The sequence below is a fragment of the Geotrypetes seraphini genome, chromosome 15, assembly GCF_902459505.1.
Source record: "Geotrypetes seraphini chromosome 15, aGeoSer1.1, whole genome shotgun sequence".
NCBI classification, from domain to species: Eukaryota; Metazoa; Chordata; class Amphibia; order Gymnophiona; family Dermophiidae; genus Geotrypetes; species Geotrypetes seraphini.
The window spans coordinates 62,588,196-62,610,190 of NC_047098.1; the positions used below are offsets into that span (position 1 = coordinate 62,588,196).

Consider the following 21,995-nt stretch of genomic DNA (forward strand, 5'->3'; position numbering starts at 1 on the left):
CCGCGAGGGACTTAGGCGCCGTTCCTGGAGGCGGCGCAGCAGCAGCTATTTTGTTTTTAAACAAGGGTTTAATTGGATTTTAATGGTGTGACCAATTATCACGCCACTTAAACCCAATTAAATCACTTAAGTTAGGCGGCGGTGTAGAGCGGCTACCACTGCCTAACTTTCGGCAGCTTTAGTAGAATCTGGCCCCAAATGCCCAAATGAAAGAACTGCGATAATTTGTTATTTAGCTCGTAACCAACCGGCAGTTATTGAAGAACTAAGGCCAGTATTGAAGAACCGGCAGTTATTGAAGAACTAAGGCCAGTACTGGGCAGACTTGCATGGTCTGTGTCTGTATATGGCCTTTTGGTTGAGGATGGGCTGGGGAGGGTTCAAGGGCTGGGAGAGTGTGGATGGGCTGGAGTGAGCTTTGACGGAGACTTCAGTAGTTGGAACCTAAGATTGTTTGCTGTTGTCTGTGCAGAGAGCATGTAGGGACAGTTGTAAAGGGCCCCTTAAACCCTTCTGATTGCTTTCTGGCGCCTCAGGAGCAGGATTGCCAGACGTCCGGGAAAACTCGGCCATGTCCTCTTTATAGAGGACGGACTTTCCAAAACCCTGTAGTTTGTCTGGGTTTTGGAAAGCCCTGACCGCATCTGGAGGGCCTCTGATCACGCGCAGATGACATCACATGCACGCTCAGAGAGCCTCCAGATGCAACCCAGAGGTTGGTAAACAGAGATGAGGCTTTACAGGGGGCATGGCTAGAGGCAAAACAGGGTGTGGCTAAGGACGGAATGGGGCAGGGCCATGTGTCCAGGTTTCTCCAGACAAAAATCTCCAGACCTACTCAGGAGTAGTTAAAGTATGATAACATCTGTGGGTGAACATAGGGTTACTAGACGTCCGGATTTCCCACAACACGTCCTCCTTTTCGAGGACATATCCGGGGGTCAGGACAGATTTTCAAAACCCGGGTTTTGAAAAGCTTCCTGTGAAAAATCACATCGGGAGGGGGCACCTGTGCCTCAAGAAGGACATGGCAGTACTTGAGGGAGTCCAGAGAAGAGCAACTAAGCTGATAAAGGGTATGGAAAATCTCTCATATACTGACAGATTGAAACAGTTAGGACTGTTCTCCCTGGAGAAGCGGAGACTTAGGGGAGACATGATAGAAACCTTCAAGATCCTGAAAGGCATAGAGAAAGTAGACAGGGACAGATTTTTCAAATTAAGGGGAACCACAAGTACAAGGGGGCACTTGGAGAAATTGAAAGGGGACAGGTTTAGAACAAACGCTAGGAAGTTCTTTTTCACCCAGAGGGTGGTGGATACATGGAACGCGCTTCCGGAGGCTGTGGTAGGCAGGAGCACGTTACAGAGCTTCAAAGAAGGTTTGGATAGGTTCCTAGAGGACAAAGGGATTGAGGGGTATAGATAGGTGTAGAGATGGGTTATAGGGATAGGAGTAGAGGTAGGTTATAGAGCTAGTCAGGGACCACTGCTCAGGCAATGGGCCTGATGGGCCGCCGCGGGAGCGGACCGCTGGGCGAGATGGCAACTCAGCGGAGGCAACTTCTTATGTTCTTATGTTCTTATGGTGAGGTCACGTGCACGTGACCTCATCGTGTCACGTGGATGCCATCTAGGGGCAGGGCTGGGGGAGCGCAACGGGGTGTGACGCAGGCAGAACAGGGCAGAACTGGACGGGCATGGGTCTGGAATTTTCTTCGGGTAAATCTGGTAACCTTAGGTGCACAAGCCCGCTGTTATTTCTGGCTAAACGGTCAACCGTCAGGATAAGGCCAGAAGGTGTATACCTGGCAGGGCCTCCGCGTGTGCGGATCGCCGGACTTGATGGACCGAAGGTCTGATCCGGAGATGGCGCTTCTTATGTTCTTATGTTCTTATGTAAGCTGTGATCTGCCACAAACCCCCATGCAGTACACAAAATATGTCGTGTTGAGCTATGTTGTTAAAAGTAAAATACATTTTTACAATCTCGAGCCGAAAATGAACCTAGGATGACAATACAGTTCCATCTCCAAAGAGACATTGCCCTCCCACACCCTGTTCTCACCCCCATTCCTACTCCCAGACCCTCTCTGTCTGCCATCCCTCTTGCAGGAGCAGAGTACTGCTTTATTTTGCTTATTTCTCTACTGGGCAGGTTCACTCTGGCAATCTGAACATCTTGGGGGAAATGGCTAGAGAATGACACAGGGACAAATTTTCCCAGCCCCTGTGGGGATCTCTAAATCCCCTTCCCATCCCCATGAGCTCTGTCACCATCCCTACCCCATTCCTGCAAGCTCTGTCCTCATCTGTACAAGCCTCGAACCCTTTAATATCAGAAGCGTTCCAGACATGTACAATTAAGCCAGATCTTGCAGGAATGAGACAGGGACAGGGATAGAACTCACGGGCTATTGTGATCCCTCGGGGACAGGGACAAATCAGTCTCCGTGTTATTCCCTACCCTAACCAGTGGTTACAAATAAATATATATATTTTATAGCTGGCCCAGGGCAGAAGAGACCTGACAGAGTTTTTTAAAATGCTGTAAACGTGCAGGCATTTCCATAGAATGTCAATGCATGAAGCCGATTGGCTGGAACAAATCGGGACGCTGGCTGAGTAGTGGCAGTTAAAAAAAACAACCACCGATGATCTTGAAGAAAGAGGAGAGTTTGTGAGTGAGTGCTCTGTGAGAGAAAGGAATTTAGTTAGAGAAAGAGTGGAATTTAAGTGAAAATAAAGCTGTACAAGAGAGAAAGGTTTAGGTAGGGAAATATTTCTTTTATTTTATGCAGTCAGGCATGCAGTATTAGGTTCATGTGCGTAGGCAGGCATATTCCATAGCTGCACACACTTTTAGGGAGGTAGTTTCGCTCTTTTTTAAATTTATTTTAGCCTAAGTTTAGGAAGAACAAGTGAAAATATGCAAGAAAGAAGGAGGAACGGAAAATAAAGCTGGAAGAAAAGCTAAGTGCACAAAGATTAAAGACCGACTCTTTTCAAACACAGTTTAAAATAAAACACAACAAAATATTTACCTGGGTAAAATACCTGTAACCCCCCCCCCTTACAAATTATTTGTGAATTCAGTATTCCCCCGGTCATTCGTGGTTGGCGGTACGCGGTCCCGGTCATTCGCAGTTTTTTTTCCAACCGCGAACCGCCGACCAGGAGAGGACAGCCGGAGAGGCAGGAGAGAGCAGCCGGAGCGCCGGCGAGTGAAGGAAATCACTCGCTGTATGCTCCGACCGCCTCTTCCTGCACTAAAGTCGGGCCTTACCAATCAGGAGCTGCTTTGACACGCAGCTCCTGATTGGTAAGGCCCGACTTTAGTACAGGAAGAGGCGGCCGGAGCATACAGCGAGTGGTTTCCTTCACTCGCCGGCTCTCCGGCTGCTGTCTCCTGCCTCTCCCGCTGCCCTCTCCAGTCTCCCCCACCAAAAACCGTATTTGCGGTTTTTCAAGATTCGCGGGGGTTCTTGGAACGGAACCCCCGCGAATATCGGGGGAATACTGTATACTTTTAATACTGACTGCTAAGCTTATTGAAATTCTTACCTCCGAATTGTAATTGGAAATAGGAATACTGGATCCAGTTAGTTGAGTAAATAGGATACAAATGTACACTGGGATTTAAATTGGAAAAGTGTTTAGGAATTATTTTTAACTCTAATTCCAAAGTAATTTTAAAGTTTTTAACTACTTATTGAAATTCTTAAATTGATTTTAAAATATTTTGTCTGGGCAAACTACAATTAAAGAATCTTTTGCAATTTAAACCCCACCCATATTATTTGTAACATTGAGGCTGATTCTCAAGTCAGGTTCTTCTTGACACATGACTCAAGTCAAGAATTGATTGGTGCATTTCTCTGTTCAGACCTCATCTGTACACGCTACATCTAAGCCTGAGGCTACGTAATCTCATGGCACCCAACTGCATCACACAGTCAAACTGCCACAGAGTTTGACCAATCGAAGAGGAAGATGCGCCACAATTTAAATCAGGGATCTCAAAGTCCCTCTTTGAGGACTGCAATCCAGTTGGGTTTTCAGGATTTCCCCAATGAATATGCATTGAAAGCACTGCATGGACATAGATCTCATGCATATTCAATGAGGAAATCCTGAAAACCCGACTGAATAGCGGCCCTCAAGGAGGGACTTTGAGACCCCTGATTTAAATTAATTGGATTTTAATCGATAGATTTACAGATTTAGGTATTGCTAATGGGTAGCCACGGGCAGAAAGTGCTACCCCTCAAAAATAGGTTGCCACCCAGTTTCGGCCATTGTATCAGACCTGGTTAGCCCATGTCCTACCTGATCTCATGGCTTATTGCCCTGTTTTTTTAAACTGATACATCTTTCCATCACACAGCACCCCCTAGAAGCATTTAATGAGACGTCCTGGACCTGCCTCATATAAAACCTATAAGATCTCATACTTCAACATGAGGATGGCTCCAAGCAGCAGGAGATGTTATCTCAATAAAGGGGGACATCACAGAAGTGCAGTAAAAGGCTAGCTTTTCCCTCACCTTGATTTATCACAGGAGTCACCAACCTTAGGGAAAACAATCTGACAGGTTGCTGACCACGGTGAACAATGCTGTATCAAGCCACCAGCTGTAGCCTGATGCTCTTGGCCATGACTTCAGGGCCCCATTCTGACTCCCCCCCCCCCCCATACAAGAGCTACTTCAAACAAGCCCTCTCCTGATCCAGCCTTCCCAAAGTAGAGTCCCTACCTTGTAAAAAAAAAACCCATAAAACCAATCTGATCCCCTGAAGTAGAACCCCCACTCTCCCAAATCCCCATGATTTAGCCCCCAAAAGAGTCCTCCAAAGATGCCCCCCCAATCTAAATCTCTTAATCCAGTCTCCTCCCTTCTGATCTGGTCCCCACTAATTTAGAGGCCTCCAATCAAGCCCTCTATCCCAAAAGTATACTCCCACCCCATGCGACCATACTTTAATTTCCTGGTGATCTAGGACAGTATTTCTCAATTTCTTAAAGCTAAGTATGGGAGATCCCTAGTTAAGAGCACTCTCATCATACATGCCCTTCCAGTGCCATCCCTCAAAATGGAACCCCTAGTGGTAGTCTCATACAACTATCACAAAGGGTCATATTTCCATATAAGCCTCAGGGTGGCTTGTTTTGGAGGAAAGGGGGCTGTACTTTGGAAGGGGCAGATTGGGGGGCCTTTGGATCAAAGGGGCTTGTTGGGGGGGGGGAGCCCTGGAGGCCATGGCCAGGAGAATCAGACCATCACTTTGAGGCCTGATGCTCTAAGGCAGTGGACCCCCTACCCTGTCCTGGAGGACCACTAGCCAGTCGGGTTTTCGGGCTAGCCCTAATGAATGTGCATGGGGCAGATCTGCATTCCTATCATCTTCATTACATGCAAATCGCTTTCATGCATATTCATTAGGGCTATCCAGAAAACCTGACTGGCTGGTGGTCCTCCAGGACAGGGTTGGGAACCAATGCTCTAAGGTGGTAAAATAACCCCAGCTTTTGGATGGAGTTATTTTACAATCATTTAGGGCTATAACATAACTTGCAGTATGAACCACAAGAAGCCTTATTATATTTACATAACAATGAGCTGCTTTACATGCATTTGAAGGTTTTGCATATCATCACGATGACTTAAATATTGTTGTATTAGGTTAAGACAATCTGCTTTAATATCCTTTATATCACATTAAGGGGGAAATAATACAGATTATTACCCTAATGCAGCTTTATAACTCCCCCCCCCCCCTTTAATGCTTCTCTTGCTGCCAATAAGGGAGTAGATTGGGTCTGCGGTAACTCTGCAGTCTCGCGCAAAGCTAGCCGAGCAGAAGGAAAGGAAGGAAGGAGAAATAGAGGGAAAGGTAAGACATGAGAGAAAAAGACGGAAGCAAGAGTAGGAAGGAAAGGCAACTACGAAAAAGAATTCAAAAGAACAATACGAGAAAAATAGAAAACATGAAATGGAGCAAATCCAATTCGAAAAATAAGACACTCAGGCCCTAATTCTATAAGCAGCACCTGCCACGTGTCAAGCACTGCTCCCAAGGACCCTAGGCGCTGGAAAATCTAGGCCAGGCTTTTACAGGCCTGCACCCAGGATCCTTCCTGAATTGCAGCCGGGGGTGCATAGTGACGCCGAAGTCTGCATTGCCCCCCTAAGCCCGCCCACTTCTGGGCTTCGGCGTCATTATGTGCTGCTAGCTGCCAAGGATCTAGGTGTCGGTTCCGGAGGCCGCGTAGCGGTGGCTATTTATTTTTTTGTAACGAGGGTTTAATTGGGTTTTAAAGGAGCAACCAATTATCACAGCACTTCAACCCAATGAAGCCAATTAAGTTAGGCGAGAATAGAGCAGCTACCGTTGCCTAACGTTTGGAGGCTTTTGACGAATCTGGCCTTCAAATAACAAAGGTAGAAAAAATAGGGATTGGAATGCGTCAGCTCATGGAAATGCCTCTTATTCCAAGTGCTAAATATCCGTTGTGATATATGATTCAACCACTCTTAATAGCTATAAATTTCATAACTTTACTGAAGCTTCGGACCTCAGAACCACCACTCATCGCTCAAATGTTTGTCATAGCCATAAGCTTGGCGCGTTGTCTCCTCACTGGGCCGCTTTTTTTAATCCTAATCGGATTTCAATTGAGAGTGGTTAAATCATACATTACAACGGATATTTATCACTTGGAATAAGAGGTATTTTTGAGCTATATGCGATTCCAAGTTAGAATACTATTGTTTATGTTTTTACAAACTTTCTATACCGCGTAACAGCCTGAAAGAGGATCTAAACGGTGTACAATACATATTACACATTCATCAAAAAAGGAACTCCATTTAAAAACAGGATCGAAAAGAGTAAAAGCAAAAAGTTTTAAAAAATTTTTTTGTTTTTTTTAAATTTTTTTATCCTAAAATACTAAGCAATCAAGAAATAACCATCTTAGCGGGAGCTTTTGGAAGTGTGCACCTTTTCCATTTTTGTATATTTGTAGAATACAGAAGGAAATGCATTTCTGTTTCTCTTTTTCTAATATTACACTGCTTATGAAGCCTGGCTTTGTTGGGGGTTTCCGTTTTTGGCTGCGTATTTCTGTTTCTAATATGTGGGCCCCCTATTTTGTCTACAGCTGCTTCACAAAGGGTCTTTATTTCAGGCCAGCAACGCCGCGGCCATCTTTGTGAAGCAGTTGTAGACAGCACGCAACAGATGCTTTGTAGCGCAGGTACATCTCAAATATTTTCAAGCACGACTTTGACGGGCAAAACTATTTTTGGGTAAATGACTAACAGAGACTTCTTTCTTTAGCATATCCACACCCTGAGGCAACTTTGGAAGCGAAACGCCGGCCATCGTCGATGTGATTGGGTTTTCTGCACAGATAAGCATGATTATTTTTCATATATTTATTTTTTGTCTATACAGGATTGTCATTCATTTCAGCAGCATACAGCACTGTTTCATATACGGGGGGGAGGGGGGTTCTGCCAATGAGGTATCTTTACCCTGAATATCGTGCCGCCTGATCTTTTCCCCCCTTACGTCTTGCTTTATTTCAGCCATTTGTACCTGCAATGTTTTTTGTATTGAAGAGTGTTTTAGTGAATTTTTAAATTTTGCTCTTTTTTGATGTTTCAAAAGCCCTAATATACATTTTACATATTCTGGGGTAGATATGTAGCATAGTTTATGTGGACAGAACAGACTCCTGCCTGCTTAAACCAGTGACCCGTCAATTGCCCGTAGGTCAATTTTACGCTGACAATTGTGCCCCGACATTTGCGAGCACAAACAACTGCATTCACTGAATGGGAGTTTTTTTTTGTCTTTTTGAGGGTTACAAAGTAACCTTTTTTGAGGGGGGTGGGGGGACCCCCCCCCCCCCCACTACACTCAAAAACATTCACTTCCTAGTGTTAGGGTTAGGTTTTAATAATGATTATCGAAACCCTTTTACTGGATATCTGGAAGGGCCTGATTTTCTCAGACTCCTCAGGCCCCATCAAGCCCCTCCCAAACAGGATGTCATGGATACAGTTAAAGGGAACGGTTAATCTGTTGGCAGTTAAGTGCAAAACACCTAGCATTCTGTCATCTGCATGCTTAACTCCTCGGCGCACCCTTGACCTGCCCATGTTCCTCCCATGTCCATGGCCTTAGAAGCTGTACACAACAGAATTGAAGAACATAAGAATAAGGCCTTACTGGGTCAGCCCAATGGTCCATCAATCTCTGTTGCCCATTCTCACAGTGGACAATCCAGGTCACTAGCACTTGGCCAAAACCCAAGGAGTAGCAATATTCCATGCTACCGAAAACAGGGCAAGCAGTGGCTTCTTCCATGTCTTTCTCAATAACAGACTATGGACTTTTCCTCCAGGAACTTGTCCAAACCTTTCTTAAAACCAGCTACGCCATCCGCTCTTACCACATCCTCTGGCAACGCATTCCAGAGCTTAACTATTCTCTGAGTGAAAAAATATTTCCTCCTATTGGTTTTAAGAGTATTTCCCCGTAATTTCACCGAGTGTCCCCCCCCCCCCCTTGATGCAGTAACAAATCGATCCACTTGTATCCGTTCTACTCCACTCAGGATTTTGTAGACTTCAATCCTATCTCCCCTCAGCCGTCTCTTTTCCAAGCTGAAGAGCCCTAACCGTTTTCGTCTTTCCTCATACGAGAGGAGGTCCATCTCCTTTTATCATTTGTTTGCACAGCTTCTAGAATAGCATCTAAGGGCATTTGTACATGCAATGAAAGCCAATAACTGGCTGTTAATTTCAGTTAGCAACCAATTATTAAATTCAGTTGCACACACCTGACCTTATTCTATAAAGTGCCTGCACAAATTTGCACGGTAAGCCTAAATTTGGGTGCACCAGCTAATAGAATTAGGAGGGCCATGTGCACTTTTAAAAAAAGAATATGCAGTTTATTGGTGAATGGCATTTTTTCACAAACTGCAGCCTACCTCAAATGTGCACACAACTTATATAAAATAGAATCACATCCACACCTTTGCACCTTTTCTTGGAGCAGGTATAGGTTTATGCATGATCCTTTACACGCTGTTGGAGCTGGTTCTAGACTGTTTTAAAACGCAGCGGCTAGACTGATAATGGTAACGTCGAAATATGTTCACATCACACCTTACCTTCACTGGCTGCCAGTTGCATTCAGAGTCCAGTACAAAGCAGTGATGATTTGTCATCACTTCCTGTACGGTACGATCCCTGAACTCTTCAAGAGTAAGATGGTTAATCGCCAACCGAAAAGATCATTGCGCTCTGAAAATTCAGCACTGTTAAAGGGGAATGTCCACCCGAAATGTGTAGAAACCAGCGCTATGACCTTTTGTTCCACCTTTTGTGGAACTCACTTGTGGGGCAGATACAGAAATGTGGTAATAGAGTTGCCTTTAGGAAACTACTCAAGCCACAATTGTTTGTAAAAGCTTTTTTTGAGGCATTGGTTTTTCCTGATTGCTGATTTTCCGAGGATCTGATTATTTATGCTTATTTGCCACGTATGTAAGATTTTGTAAACCGTTTAGGCTATAGACAGTACACTTCTCCCTCCATGTTTGCGGTGGATGCGGACGGAACATAGCCGCGAATATGGAAAAACAGCAAATAACTTTTTATGTTATTTGCGGTTTTTGGTAGCAGCCAGCGTTTTTACTATTGAAACCGCAAATAACTTTTCAACTGTTATTCGCGATTTCAGGCTGATAGCAGGCAAGCAGCGATTCCCAGCGATTTCCAGGGTAAAAGCGATTTTTCTCCATGCATGCTGGGAAGCTGGGAAGGAGCGATTTTGAGGGTGAAAGATTTGAAGCAGCGATTTTCAGAGCGAATGTTGGTAAGTGCTAAACTTTTTTATCGGTACAGTAAAGGAAAAGAAACTTTAATTTAATTAGGGGGGGTCGGAGTCAGCATACGAAAAATCGCGAATAAGCGAAACCGCGAGTGCAGAAACCGCGAACACAGACGGAGAAGTGTATAGAAATTTTTAAAATAGATGCCACTAAAGCTTCCACAGAGGTTCCCTGTTCTACAATGACTCTGCTCAAGCTCCCCCCATCCAGTCAATAATCAACATTGAAACTAATCACTTTTAACGCACCTATTTCGTTCTTTCCAAGCATGATCTCACCCTCTTAGGAGTTTTTTTGTCTGTGTGTTTTGACTAATTATAAGCTCTATGGAGCAGGGTCAGTCTCTTTTGTGTCGTTGTACAATGCTGGTGTAATAATAAACCAGGTTAAATCCATGTCCTCTTTCTCAAAAAAAAAAGTTTGCCAGGTTTCAGGTTTTAAAAAGTTTGTACAAACATGTTTCTTACCATACCCTTCTGTTTCTTATACCCCGCAATTATCAGCAAGGAATCATTGCTGCTTACGTAAGATTAACTAGGATTCATAACAGTGCACTGTTTCAGAAATCCACGTGATTAGCAGGGGATACTCACCCAGTACCTCTATAAAATGTCACTGTGAATTCACTATTTTTCAGCCTATACCAGATTTTAGAAGTGACAAAATCCCTGACTGGTGGAAAATGGAGGATCCAGAAAAGGCTGGACCCACACACCGGCCAATATAACCAAAAAATGAGCGTCTTATCTGTCTGTATTACAGTTTCCTCAGGTACAAAATTTACATTGTGAGTTGTCCAGGAATAGGGAAATAGCCAGTATACTGAAGTAACTCACCTACACTGAAAAAGGGATGAACTAGATCCAAATAGATCAGCGGTCTCAAACTCAAACCCTTTGCAGGGCCACATTTTGGATTTGTAGATACTTGGAGGGACGCAGAAAAAAATAGTTAATGTCTTATTAAAGAAATGACAACTTTGCATGAGGTAAAACTCATTATAGTTTATAAATCTTTCCTTAATTGCTTCTGACAATTTCAGCTATACACAGCTGAAAGCAGTGCAACATGCAGGAAGTGAAAAACTATCAAAGTATCGACTGCAAGAGACCAGGTACTATTTTGAGGCCCTCGGTATTATGAAGAATGATTCTTTATGGAAAACTTGTGCTTTAAGTGTCCGGTGGTTGCGTCCGCAACTGCCTTCAGCTCTCACCTCCAGCACGAGATTACGTATACATGTGCAAGCTGCACTGCCTCCAGTGGTTATCTTACGTTCTGGAACGTTGCCCGCCTCACTGCTGGAACCTCACGCAAGCGCTTTCCTGCGTCTGTACATGGAATGGAGAGGACAATCACGTACAGATACGTTCTGGAACGTTGCCCGCCTCACTGCTGGAACCTCACGCAAGCACTTTCCTGCGTCTGTACACGATTGTGAGGTGGAGTGGAGAGGACAATTGCGTACAGACGCAGGAAAGCGCTAGCGTGAGGTGACAGCAGCGAGACAGGCAATGTTCCAGAACTTAAGGTAACCATTGGAGGCAGTGCAGCTTGTGCGTGTGTACATAATCTCGTGCTGGAGGTGAGAGCGGCAGGCGGTTGCGGACGCGACCACCGGACACTTAAGGCACAAGTTTTCCATAAAGAATCATTCTTTATAATACCGAGGGCCTCAAAATAGTACCTGGCGAGCCGCATGCAGCCCATGGACCACGAATTTGAGCCCACTGAAATAGATAAATTGTGACCTTTTGAGCGAAAATGTGCCAAAAGTGGGGTTTGTTACTCATATACAGTATACCACAATATGAAGGGATATCAACCGCCAGAATCCTGTAAAATTTCAGCCTCAGGCATGGACTAATTATGTCTTTTAAAATGAAAAACGTTTATATTTTAAAAAGTACATTTTTCAGAAAAACACATTTGAAAAATAGCGAACTTAAAACATCTGTACTTCGGCAGTCCCTAGGCAATTACAGCAAAAAAAAATTAGCACAGTTCCACTTATTGACTTTCAAAACTTAAAAAAAATGAAGCCCCAATTGACCCCCCTCCAAAATTTTATCGCTGTTTTCTCTGTCATTTGCAACCCTACTTTCAGCGCCTTTTTGCTCAGCAAGTCACAAATAAATAAGCACAATTTGAATTCCAACCAGCTGTCCTGGAGTGGCAGAGTCAGACAGAACACAAAGTTTTGTTTACCTTACTCTGAAGAACAAGTGGCAGAGGTAACAGCAGCAGTGGAGTCAGGAAAAGAATGACAAAACTCTTAAAACGCAGCACCGACTTCACACACGTTGCCATCTTCTGTGGAAAGAGAGACAAGCAGAGGACGGAGTCCCAGGAGCCGAAAGCTGACGAAACCTATGGGTGAAGTGATTTAAATACTGCCTCCCTCCCCTCCCCACTCCACTCCACCCCCCCACATCCCAATTACCCCACCATGACTTCAGAGTTTGGTAAGAGCGCTGGCACTTATCTGACGTGATGCATTTAATGTGTGCTCTTTGAAACGAGAGCTTTATCATTCACAGAGCACTTTTCACCTCCAGGACTTGTCCACAGTCCAGACTAGGAATCTCAGCATTAGAGGGAGGAGTTAAAAAGAAATATATATATATGTACTGTATATATATATATATTTTTTTTTCTTTTTATATATATATATATATATGCTGATATATATATATAAATGCTGATATATATATATATAAAAAGAAAAAATATATATATATGTACTGTATATATATATATATATATAGGTTCATAGACAACCCCGCGAAAGACAAAGGCACACGCCGACAACTGAGCAAAAGACGGAGGCGTGCGCCGAAGAAAATTACAGTTTTTAGGGGCTCCGACGGGGGGTTTTGTTGGGGAGCCCCCCCAGTTTACTTAATAGAGATCGCGCCGGCGTTGGGGAGGGTTTGGGGGGTTGTAACCCTCCACATTTTACTGTAAACTTAACTTTTTCCCTAAAAACAGGGAAAAAGTGAAGTTTTCAGTAAAATGTGGGGGGTTACAACCCCCCACACCCCCCACAATGCCCCCACAACGCGGCGCGATCTCTATTAAGTAAAGTGGGAGGGTCCCCCCCCACGCCCCCCCCCCCCTGTCAGAGCCGTAAAAACAGTAATTTTCTGGGCGCGCACCTCCGTACTGTGCTCAATTGTCTGCACGCGCCTTTGTCCCGGCGCGCTTTTGACCTGACACCATATATATATATTTTTTTTTTTTTCTTTTTATATATATATATATATATATATCAGCATTCAGTTAAGGGCAGCCACCCCTACCAAGCAGACTGCACATCAGTTAACTGGAAATCAAGTTAGTCTTGAGCTGGAGAATTCCACTGTGTTAGCACAGAGAAAATTATTGATGACATTGTCTGTTTTGTGCTGTTTTGATATTTAGCAAACGAGATTTGGCTGCGGAAAGACTGGGTTACAAAATTTTTTAGAACTCCCTCCTCCCCCATCTTCCGTCAACTGTTTTCTGGCTCAGAGGAACCTAATCTTTAAAGTATAATAAAAACAAATCAGATCTCCCAATATACTTTCTCTTTGTTCTTCTAAGAAGAGAGACAATATCTGATCATTTTAATGGGCTACTCTATCAATGGTGAAGCTCCACTGACGTCTTAACAAATCAGCTGAGGTGGGGGTACGCTAAGATCAGACAAGTTCAGGTGCACTCTGGGTGGTGCAGATATAAAGAATGACATGGGGACAAATTTGACCCTGTCCCGTGGGATCTCAATTTCCCACCCTGCCCCCGCGAACTCTGTCTCTGTCCCTGCCCCATTCCTTCGAGCTCCGCCCTCATCAGCACAAGCCTTGAGCACTTTAAAATCATAAGTGTCTGAGGCTTGCGCGGTTAAGGCAGAGCTTGCAGGAATGGGACAAGGACAGAACTTACGGGGATGGAACGGGGATATTTAGATCCTGCGGGAACGGGGAAAAATTAAGGTTAAGTTGGGTAAGCTGAACAGATAGTGACCACTAGATAAAGAAACAAGCTAAAGATATTCTAGTCTGCACTTACATCAAATGTTTATGGCCTCTCACCCTGTAGCACTTGATGGGATGTGAAGAGGGTGAATGACTTGTAGCCAGTGCTAGAGCTTGGAACAGCCATGGGCAACACTGGACCTCAAATGCCTCAGGTCTTCAGGATATCCACAATGAATATGCATGAGACAGATTGGCATACAGTGGATAACATAATAACATAACATAACTTTATTCTTCTATACCGCCATAATCAAACAATTTCTAGGCGGCTTACACAGTAGAAGACAAATAATTAAAATACAACAATTTTCCTAATATATTCAATGTAGAGCATGCAAATTTATCTCATGCATATTCATTGTGGATATCCTGAAAACCTGATTTACCTGTGGCTAGGGTTACCAGACACCTGGGAAAATCCGGACATGTCCTCTTTTTAGAGGGTTCCCAGACAGACTTTCCAAAATCCGGCAACTTGTCACTTCCTCTCTCAGCATACTACCAAAACACTTATCCACACCCTCATTACCTCGCTCTTTGACTACTGCAGCTCGCTACTCTCAGGCCTTCCCCTTAGCCATCTCGCTCCCCTCCAATCCGTCCAGAATTCGGATGCACGACTCATATTCTGGAAGAGCTGCTATACTCATGTTACCCCTCTCCTAAAGTCACTTCATTGGCTTCCTATCTGTTTCTGAATACAATTCAAACTCCTCTTCCTGACCTACAAATGCCCCTCACTATCTCTCTTTGCTTATCTCCCCCTGTGCCCCCTCCCCTCCCCTCCCCGTGAGCTCTGCTCAGCTGGTAAGTCCTTTCTATATGTGCTCTTCTCTACAACTGCCAACTCCAGACTCCATCCCTTCTACCTTGTTGTGCCATATGCTTGGAACAAGCTGCCTGAATCCCTATGGTGGGCTCAGTCTCTGACAGTGTTCGAGAGTGCTTTCGACTCCTAACTCCTCTCACCTTGGGTTCTGCATTCCCAACCCTATATGTTATGTCAGTCTGTCCAAGTTAGATTGTAAGCTCTTCCAAGCAGGGACCATCTATAAATTTGAAAATGTACAGCGCCGCATATGCCTTTTAGTGCTATATAAGAGATAAGTAGTAGTAGTAAGTGGCCTTAGGCGTACGTAGGTGTCCCTGAGCCTCTGTAGGTGCGAGACTGGGGTCTTAAATATAGGCCTTAAAAATGTTGGCCTATATTTAAAAAAAAAAAAAAAAAAGCCATGATTCTATGACCAGCGCCTACGCATGATTGACATGCGATCGGTGGCCATTTCGTAGACACCCGTCGATACTGGCGCTATGTATAGAATCCAGCCTTAAGCGTACAAGACCTCGATGGAGACCATGTTTTTTAACTTGGGTTTTCTTGTGTTTATTTTTTTTTTTAAAACAAATTTTTCAAACCACCTTCATAAGAACATAAGATTTGCTGCTGCTGGGTCAGACCAGTGGTTCATCATGCCCAGCAATCCACTCACACAGTGGCCCTTAGGACAAAGACCAGTGCCCTGAGACCAGCCTCACCTCCGTATGTTCTGGTCCAGCAGGAACTTGTCTAACTTTGTCTTGAATCCCTGGAGGGTGTTTTCCCCTATAACAGCCTCCGGAAGAGCGTTCCAGATCTCCACCACTCTCTGGGTGAAGAAGAACTTCCTTAAGTTTGTACGGAATCTATCCCCTTTTAACTTTAGAGAGTGCCCTCTCGTTCTCTCTACCTTGGAGAGGATGAACAACCTGTCTTTATCTACTTTGTCTTGAGTCCCTGGAGGGTGTTTTCCCCTATAACAGCCTCTGGAAGAGCGTTCCAGTTTTCCACCACTCTCTGGGTGAAGAAAAACTTCCTTATGTTTGTACAGAATCTATCCCCTTTTAACTTTAGAGAGTGCCCTCTCGTTCTCTCTACCTTGGAGAGGGTGAACAACCTGTCTTTATCTACTAAGTCTATTCCCTTCAGTATCTTGAATGTTTCGATCATGTCCCCTCGCAGTCTCCTCTTTTCAAGGGAGCAGAGGCCCAGTTTCTCTAATCTCTCACTGTACGGCAACTCCTCCAGCCCCTTAACCATTTTAGTCGCTCTTCTCTGGACCCTCTCGAGTAGTACAATGTCCTTCATCATGTACAGCGACCAGTGTTGGACGCAATATTCCAGGTGAGGGCGTACGTTAATATTTGTTTTTTTATTACTGCTATGTTGTTACCAAAATTGTAAGCTTTATGTTGAACTGTACGTACCGCATACCACCTTGGGTGAATCTCTTCATAAAGGCAGTTAATAAATTCCGATAAATAAACAGCAGACGGTCTGGGCATACGCATACTCAATGCTAAAAGGTCACTGATTTTGCAGAATACACAGATTGAACAATACTTCGTTTTTAACCATATCTTTTCTTTATCTGTTTTCTTTCAAGCACTTTAAGTGATCTAATCAGTGTACCTCATTGGATCATTGTTGGTTTGCCCACCAAATGGGGCTGTCTCTATGTTTGTGGTTGAGAATGCCAAGTTGCATTGGGAGAAAAATAAGATTGGATTTTAAGGAATTTTTAATTGTTTTGTTCTTTTTCACATGATAACAGCGGTGAAATATGCAAACTGTTTTGTATGGGAAAAAAAGCCATGCACAAGGCTGTAAAAGAGAACCGATTCTGCCACAGTAAGAGACAAACCGCACACATTCAGAAACGCATAATATCAGGGGGGGGGGGGGTTGTTCTTAGTTTTCAGACGCTCATGTGGCAACTCTGGGACTGGTCCTTAGATCAACACAGGAAAAAGAGGTTTATGGAGAGCACCATGCTCATAAGAAAGTTGTTGACCGATGGGAGGCAATTTCATAACAGATGGAATACATGCGAAAGCCATGGAGGTATCTATTGTATACTAGAGGTGAACTAGCAGAAATCACACCTAGATTGAAGATGCAGATATTTGATTGTTGCTGATTTCCAGGTCTTGCCCCGGCTGGGTAGGTAGAACTGACGTTTCAGCCATCATGCTGTAGCTTTCTTCAGGGTATGCTGTGAGGTCTGCAGTTTGTCTTTGGGTTCACTGACCTGATTGAGAACAGGGAAGTCTGTTGGTCATGAATTTGAATTTTGGCGGGAAAGTTCGTTGGTCACAAATTTGAAGTGTGGTGGGAAATTTGAATTTTGACAGGAAAGTCTGTTGGACCCGGTTTTTTTAAAAATTCTGGCGGGGAAGTCTGTGGTCACATTTGTTTGAATTCTGACAGACATAAAAGGGGGTGAGGTGGAAACTTTTAGATGGAGGGAGAAGGCGTTTGTCCTTTTTGGGCTGAATTTCTTTTGGATGAGTGGTTGCCAAGCTTCGTTTACGGAGAGCCCTTTATCTCCATTGAAGTTATTGGAAAGTCTTGCTATCTCTATTGCCTCTTTAATTCTTCTCGGCCACCAGCGGATTTCTTTCTCCAGGAATTTTGTGTTCTCAAATGTAATCGGTATGACCAGTTTCCCTGCCATGGAGGGCTACAGCTGATTTTTCTGTGTTGCATAGCTTGTGGTGTCTCTTGTGCTCTTTCAGCCTTTCTTCTACAGTGCGTCCAGTTTCACCAATTTAGGACTGGCTGCAGCTGCATGGGATTTTGTACACCCCAGGGGTTTGGAGCAGAAGGAACTGGTCTTTCACCTGTGTGAGTGTACATGAGAATTTCTGTGGTCCACCATAGACTGTTTTGATGTTGGTTGGGCTGAGAACTTTTCAGTGGCCCCTCATTTTGTGATGTCATAATGCCTCATTCCAACAATGCCTAAGCTCCGTCATCTGCACAAGCCTCAAACACTTTAACATTATAAGTAGCAGCATTCTAGAGCTCAGAATGTGATGTCATAATTCCTCATTCCACCAATGCCTAAGTTCCTCATCTGCACAAGCCTCAAACGCTTTAAAATCATAAATGTTTGAGGCTTGTGTGGTTAAGGCAGAGCTTACAGGAATGGGACAGGGACAGGGACAATGACAAAACTCACAGGGACAGGACGGGGAAATTGAGTTCCTGCGGAGACGCAGAAAAATTTGTCCCCGTATCATTATGTACTGCAGATCCCACTTGGAGGACTGATTTAACATTATCATTCCAAAACCTGAAAAATTCTTTAAAAAAAAGAAATATGTCAGGTCCCAAGGATTTTGGATAAAGGACCTTGTACCAGTATTCATTTTTATTTTATTTATATACAGAGTATTTCACATATCCCTGCTGCAAAGATATTGTTGTTGTTTTTGTTTTTTTACTAATGTTGGCCATGGTGGATTTTACAGAATTGCTTTAATAAACATCTGTTATTTTTATTCAGTTGTTATTGGCACTTTATTGCCCCTTTAGGGTCTACTGTTTTTGTTCTTTGCCGTTGGTTGTGGACCTTTTTTTTTTTCTCCTTTGTGGGATCTGGATCTGATTCCCAGCTCTGTTGGTCTTCCACTCCGTGGTCTGGTTGGAGCTGTGCATGCTACGGAGGAAGCAACCACAGCCTGGAGAGGGAACTGTGTCATAGCCATTGTGCAATGGTGACACCTAGTGGCTAGATTAAAGATCCATAATTGCAAAGATCTTAGAAAGCCCTGGGACATGACCTCCAACCTACATAGTGGAGAATTCAAAGTTTAGATAAAATTCGGAGGAGAGGAACCAACATACAAATGCAAATTCTCCAGTTTTCCAGTACATGAGCTACTGTATATGAGCTTTAGTAATGGTGTTACAATACAATACATGAGCTATGATGTATGAGCTTTAGTAATGGTGTTACAATACAATACATGAGCTATGATGTATGAGCTTTAGTAATGGTGTTACAATACAATACATGAGCTATGATGTATGAGCTTTAGTAATGGTGTTACAATACAATACATGAACTATGATGTATGAGCTTTAGTAATGGTGTTGCTATGTAGAGTTAGAGTGTTTCTGTGAAGGTGCTACAGATTGTATTCATTGATGGGTTTTGGTGCTTTGGGGCATCATAGTATGGTGCACTTACATATCCTTTACTGAGTATACAGTATTTACCACTAACTTTACCCTACATATTTAATATATATTACATTCATTTTAAATACTGTATATTAGCAGGCTACTATTGCCTCCTTGTTGCTACACCTCCCCTGAAAGTGTCTTTATTAGTTAAAGTGGTTTATGAAAAGGATGGTCTTTATACCCTTCTTGAATATGCTGGTGTCCTTTTCTAGTCTTAGTTCCTTCAGAATTGGGGCCATCAACGAGAACATTCTTGTCCTAATGCTTTTATTTATTTATTTTATTGATTTAATTTGATTTCTATCCCGTCCTCCCAGTAGCTCAGGACGGGCTACAAGCCAGTTTCTGACAGGAAGACAGAACGGAGGAGGCAGGTGGGGGATGTAAAGTATTTACCAACAGACCCTTGAATGTGCATTTGATGTCTCTGAAGGAGGGTATTTCCAGTACGTAATCTTGGCTCGATCATAGGGAGGGGGCAGACTGCCCTGGTTGCCATCTTAGTGGGGGAACCGATACTTCTCTGCCCTCCCATGCCATACTGGTGCCCTCCCTTCGCCGCATCCCCTGCACCTCTTTAAAATCTTTGCCAGCATGAGCACCTCCTCTAGCCTGCTGCTCACGCTGGCCTGGCTCCCTGTGACATCACTTCCGGGTTGCAAGGCCAGGAAGTGATGTCAGAGGAAGAGCCAGCCCGAGCAGCAGGCCAGCGAAGCTGCTCATGCTGGTGAAGATTTCATGAGGTATGGGGGTGGGAAGGGGGGGGTGCGAGTGTGGTGTGGGGGCACGGAAGGAGCGGAGGACATGGCATGGAAGGCGCAGGGGGCGGTGCAGAAGGAACAGTGGGGCGGAGAGGAGGAGGTAGGAACCCTCACTATGAAACTGGTCTGGTTGCACAGTGTTTAATTATAAGTTGAGTGAAGAAATATTTTCTTTGGTTTGTTTTAAATTTACCTCTTGGTAGCTTCATTGCCTTGCCCCCTTGTCCTAATATTCTTGAAAAGAGTAAACAAGCAATTCACGTCTACCGATTCCCCTCCATTCAATATTTTATAGACCTCTATCATATCTCCCCCTCAGCCATCTTTTTTCTCCAAGCTTAACTATAATGGCTTTTTGATTATTAAATCTAAAGTGTACCCTTGGGACTTTGCTCATTTGTTTTCATCTTTTCTTGTGATCCGTGTGAACCAATTTGAGTTTCAGATAAATATAAACACTCAAATTGTGTACACTTACCTGCAAACATGAATAAACCTGAACACCCATTTATAGAATTTCCCTTGTATTGGAAATTACATGGAGGTTACTTGTAAAATGTGAGCGACTTAAATGCGTTTAGTCCTGTGACCATAATGGAAACAATTTTCATTAGTCTGTGGTCATGCAAAATTCATGGGTATTTTGGTATCCACAGACAGTACAGTATATCTCATTTTCAAAGGTAAATCAGCAATGAATTTCCCTTTCAAATTTGCTCTGTCTTGAGGCTTCAAAAATTGTCCTTAGCAAGTCTGGATGCAAAACCCAAAGTAGCATAAACCTAGTTAAAAATATACAGTGGAATAACTAAACCACATAAAATCAAGCTTTTGTCTTTCTTTCATAAAATGTAAAAAGGAAGATTCTCAGACTGTCCGCACTGGGACAATGATGGCATGTACGTTCGCATTCTGCTCCTGGGCGCTCAGTCACTTGCCTCTGCTCTTTTCTGCAGGTGGAATTTTGCTACAAAATTATGTGCAAAGACTAGAAAATACCTCTATCTAAACTTGCTCCAGAAACCTCCCCTCTTTATGGTTAAAAGTTAAACGCATGCTAAGATTTGAGCAGAATGAAAAAGAGCAATTTTCAGACTGGATAAACCACGTAACACTGACCCCCCCTCCAATGTTATAAATAAAAGCATTCTTTCAAACCAACATAGATGTGTAATTCTAGACGAGTTGTCTTATAAATGTGTTTTTAAGTTAAGAGTCGGAGAAAACCAGTATTAAAACTTACCGCAGGAGAGATTTGCTTGATAAGCATTCAGATTTTTTTTTTTTCTTTGCCAGATAGGAAGTGAATCAAGCTGCTATGATGGTAAGAAGTTAGTTGTGGACTTTCCACTTTCCTCCTGCTTCCCTCCACCTCTCGCTGGGTTCTCTGCCAAACCTCTTTTGCTATGCTGCCCAAGTAGTCATCTGGATCCTGAACGTTTCGCTCCTGACCGAGTTCCAAGAAACGCATTGTGAAGACCTTTGCTGTACCTCCAGGGCCCAGAGCACCACTTTACAAGAAAGACCTTCTTTGATTATCAGCTGCCCCCCTCCGGTCCTGGTTTCTCATTCAGAACAATGACCCCCCAGCATCCGCGCAGACCACAAGCTCAGGATTGAAGCTGTAAGCTTCACAGCTCTCGGAAAGGCATCCATTTCTAATTCTCAAGTGAATTTCCATGAAATTTGTGGCACAAAATCAGCAAGTGGCAGGAAGGAATAATAGGTTCATTTGAGAAATACTATTCCATGTCCATAATAGGGTCTTTGGGCTTTGGGCCTAAACAGTAGAATCCTAGAATCTTTATCTAATGGAGCTTTGTTTAATATTAACAGATACATGAGTTATCATTTCAAAATGAATGAAGGTGATAAGCCTGATGGGGACAGTAAGATAAAGACTCTAAAATGTAAGGTACCGAGTGCAAATTCTGGAACGGAATTTGGGTGCCCAGATTTTACTGTAGATTACAAAATGTGTGCGACTTAAAAGCGTTTAGTCCTGTGACCATAATGGAAACAATTTTCATTAGTCTGTGGTCATGCAAAATTCATGGGTATTTTGGTATCCACAGACAGTACAGTATATCTCATTTTCAAAGGTAAATGAGCAATGAAATTTGCTCCGTCTTCAGGCTTCAAAAATTGTCCTTAGCAAGTCTGGATGCAAAACCCAAAGTAGCATAAACCTAGTTAAAAATATACAGTAGAATAACTAAACCACATAAAATCAAGCTTTTTTCACACAGCACATTAAACTTGGCTGCCCGCTGATGACATCATATGCA

At 43.5% G+C, this 21,995-nt stretch overlaps 2 protein-coding genes across 5 annotated transcripts in view; one reads left to right on the top strand and one right to left on the bottom strand.

The window, feature by feature from the left end:
• Positions 1–12,248, bottom strand: part of SLC13A5 (solute carrier family 13 member 5) — a 60,304-nt gene extending 48,056 nt beyond the window's left edge. The window contains exon 1 of one of the 3 annotated variants that reach the window (XM_033922867.1): positions 12,122–12,248. In XM_033922867.1, the coding sequence (XP_033778758.1) occupies positions 12,122–12,223 (102 nt within the window). In that variant the 5' untranslated portion in view covers positions 12,224–12,248. Of the gene's footprint in view, positions 1–10,749; positions 10,769–12,121 lie in introns of those variants that run through there. The other 2 variants (XM_033922866.1, XM_033922868.1) reach the window with 2 other exon arrangements.
• XAF1 (XIAP associated factor 1) overlaps positions 12,147–21,995 on the top strand; it is a 29,949-nt gene continuing 20,100 nt past the window's right edge. The window contains exon 1 of one of the 2 annotated variants that reach the window (XM_033922873.1): positions 12,147–12,289. In XM_033922873.1, coding sequence (XP_033778764.1) covers positions 12,177–12,289 — 113 coding nt within the window. In that variant the 5' untranslated portion in view covers positions 12,147–12,176. The remainder of the gene's footprint in view (positions 12,290–21,995) is intronic. The other variant, XM_033922872.1, reaches the window with a different exon arrangement.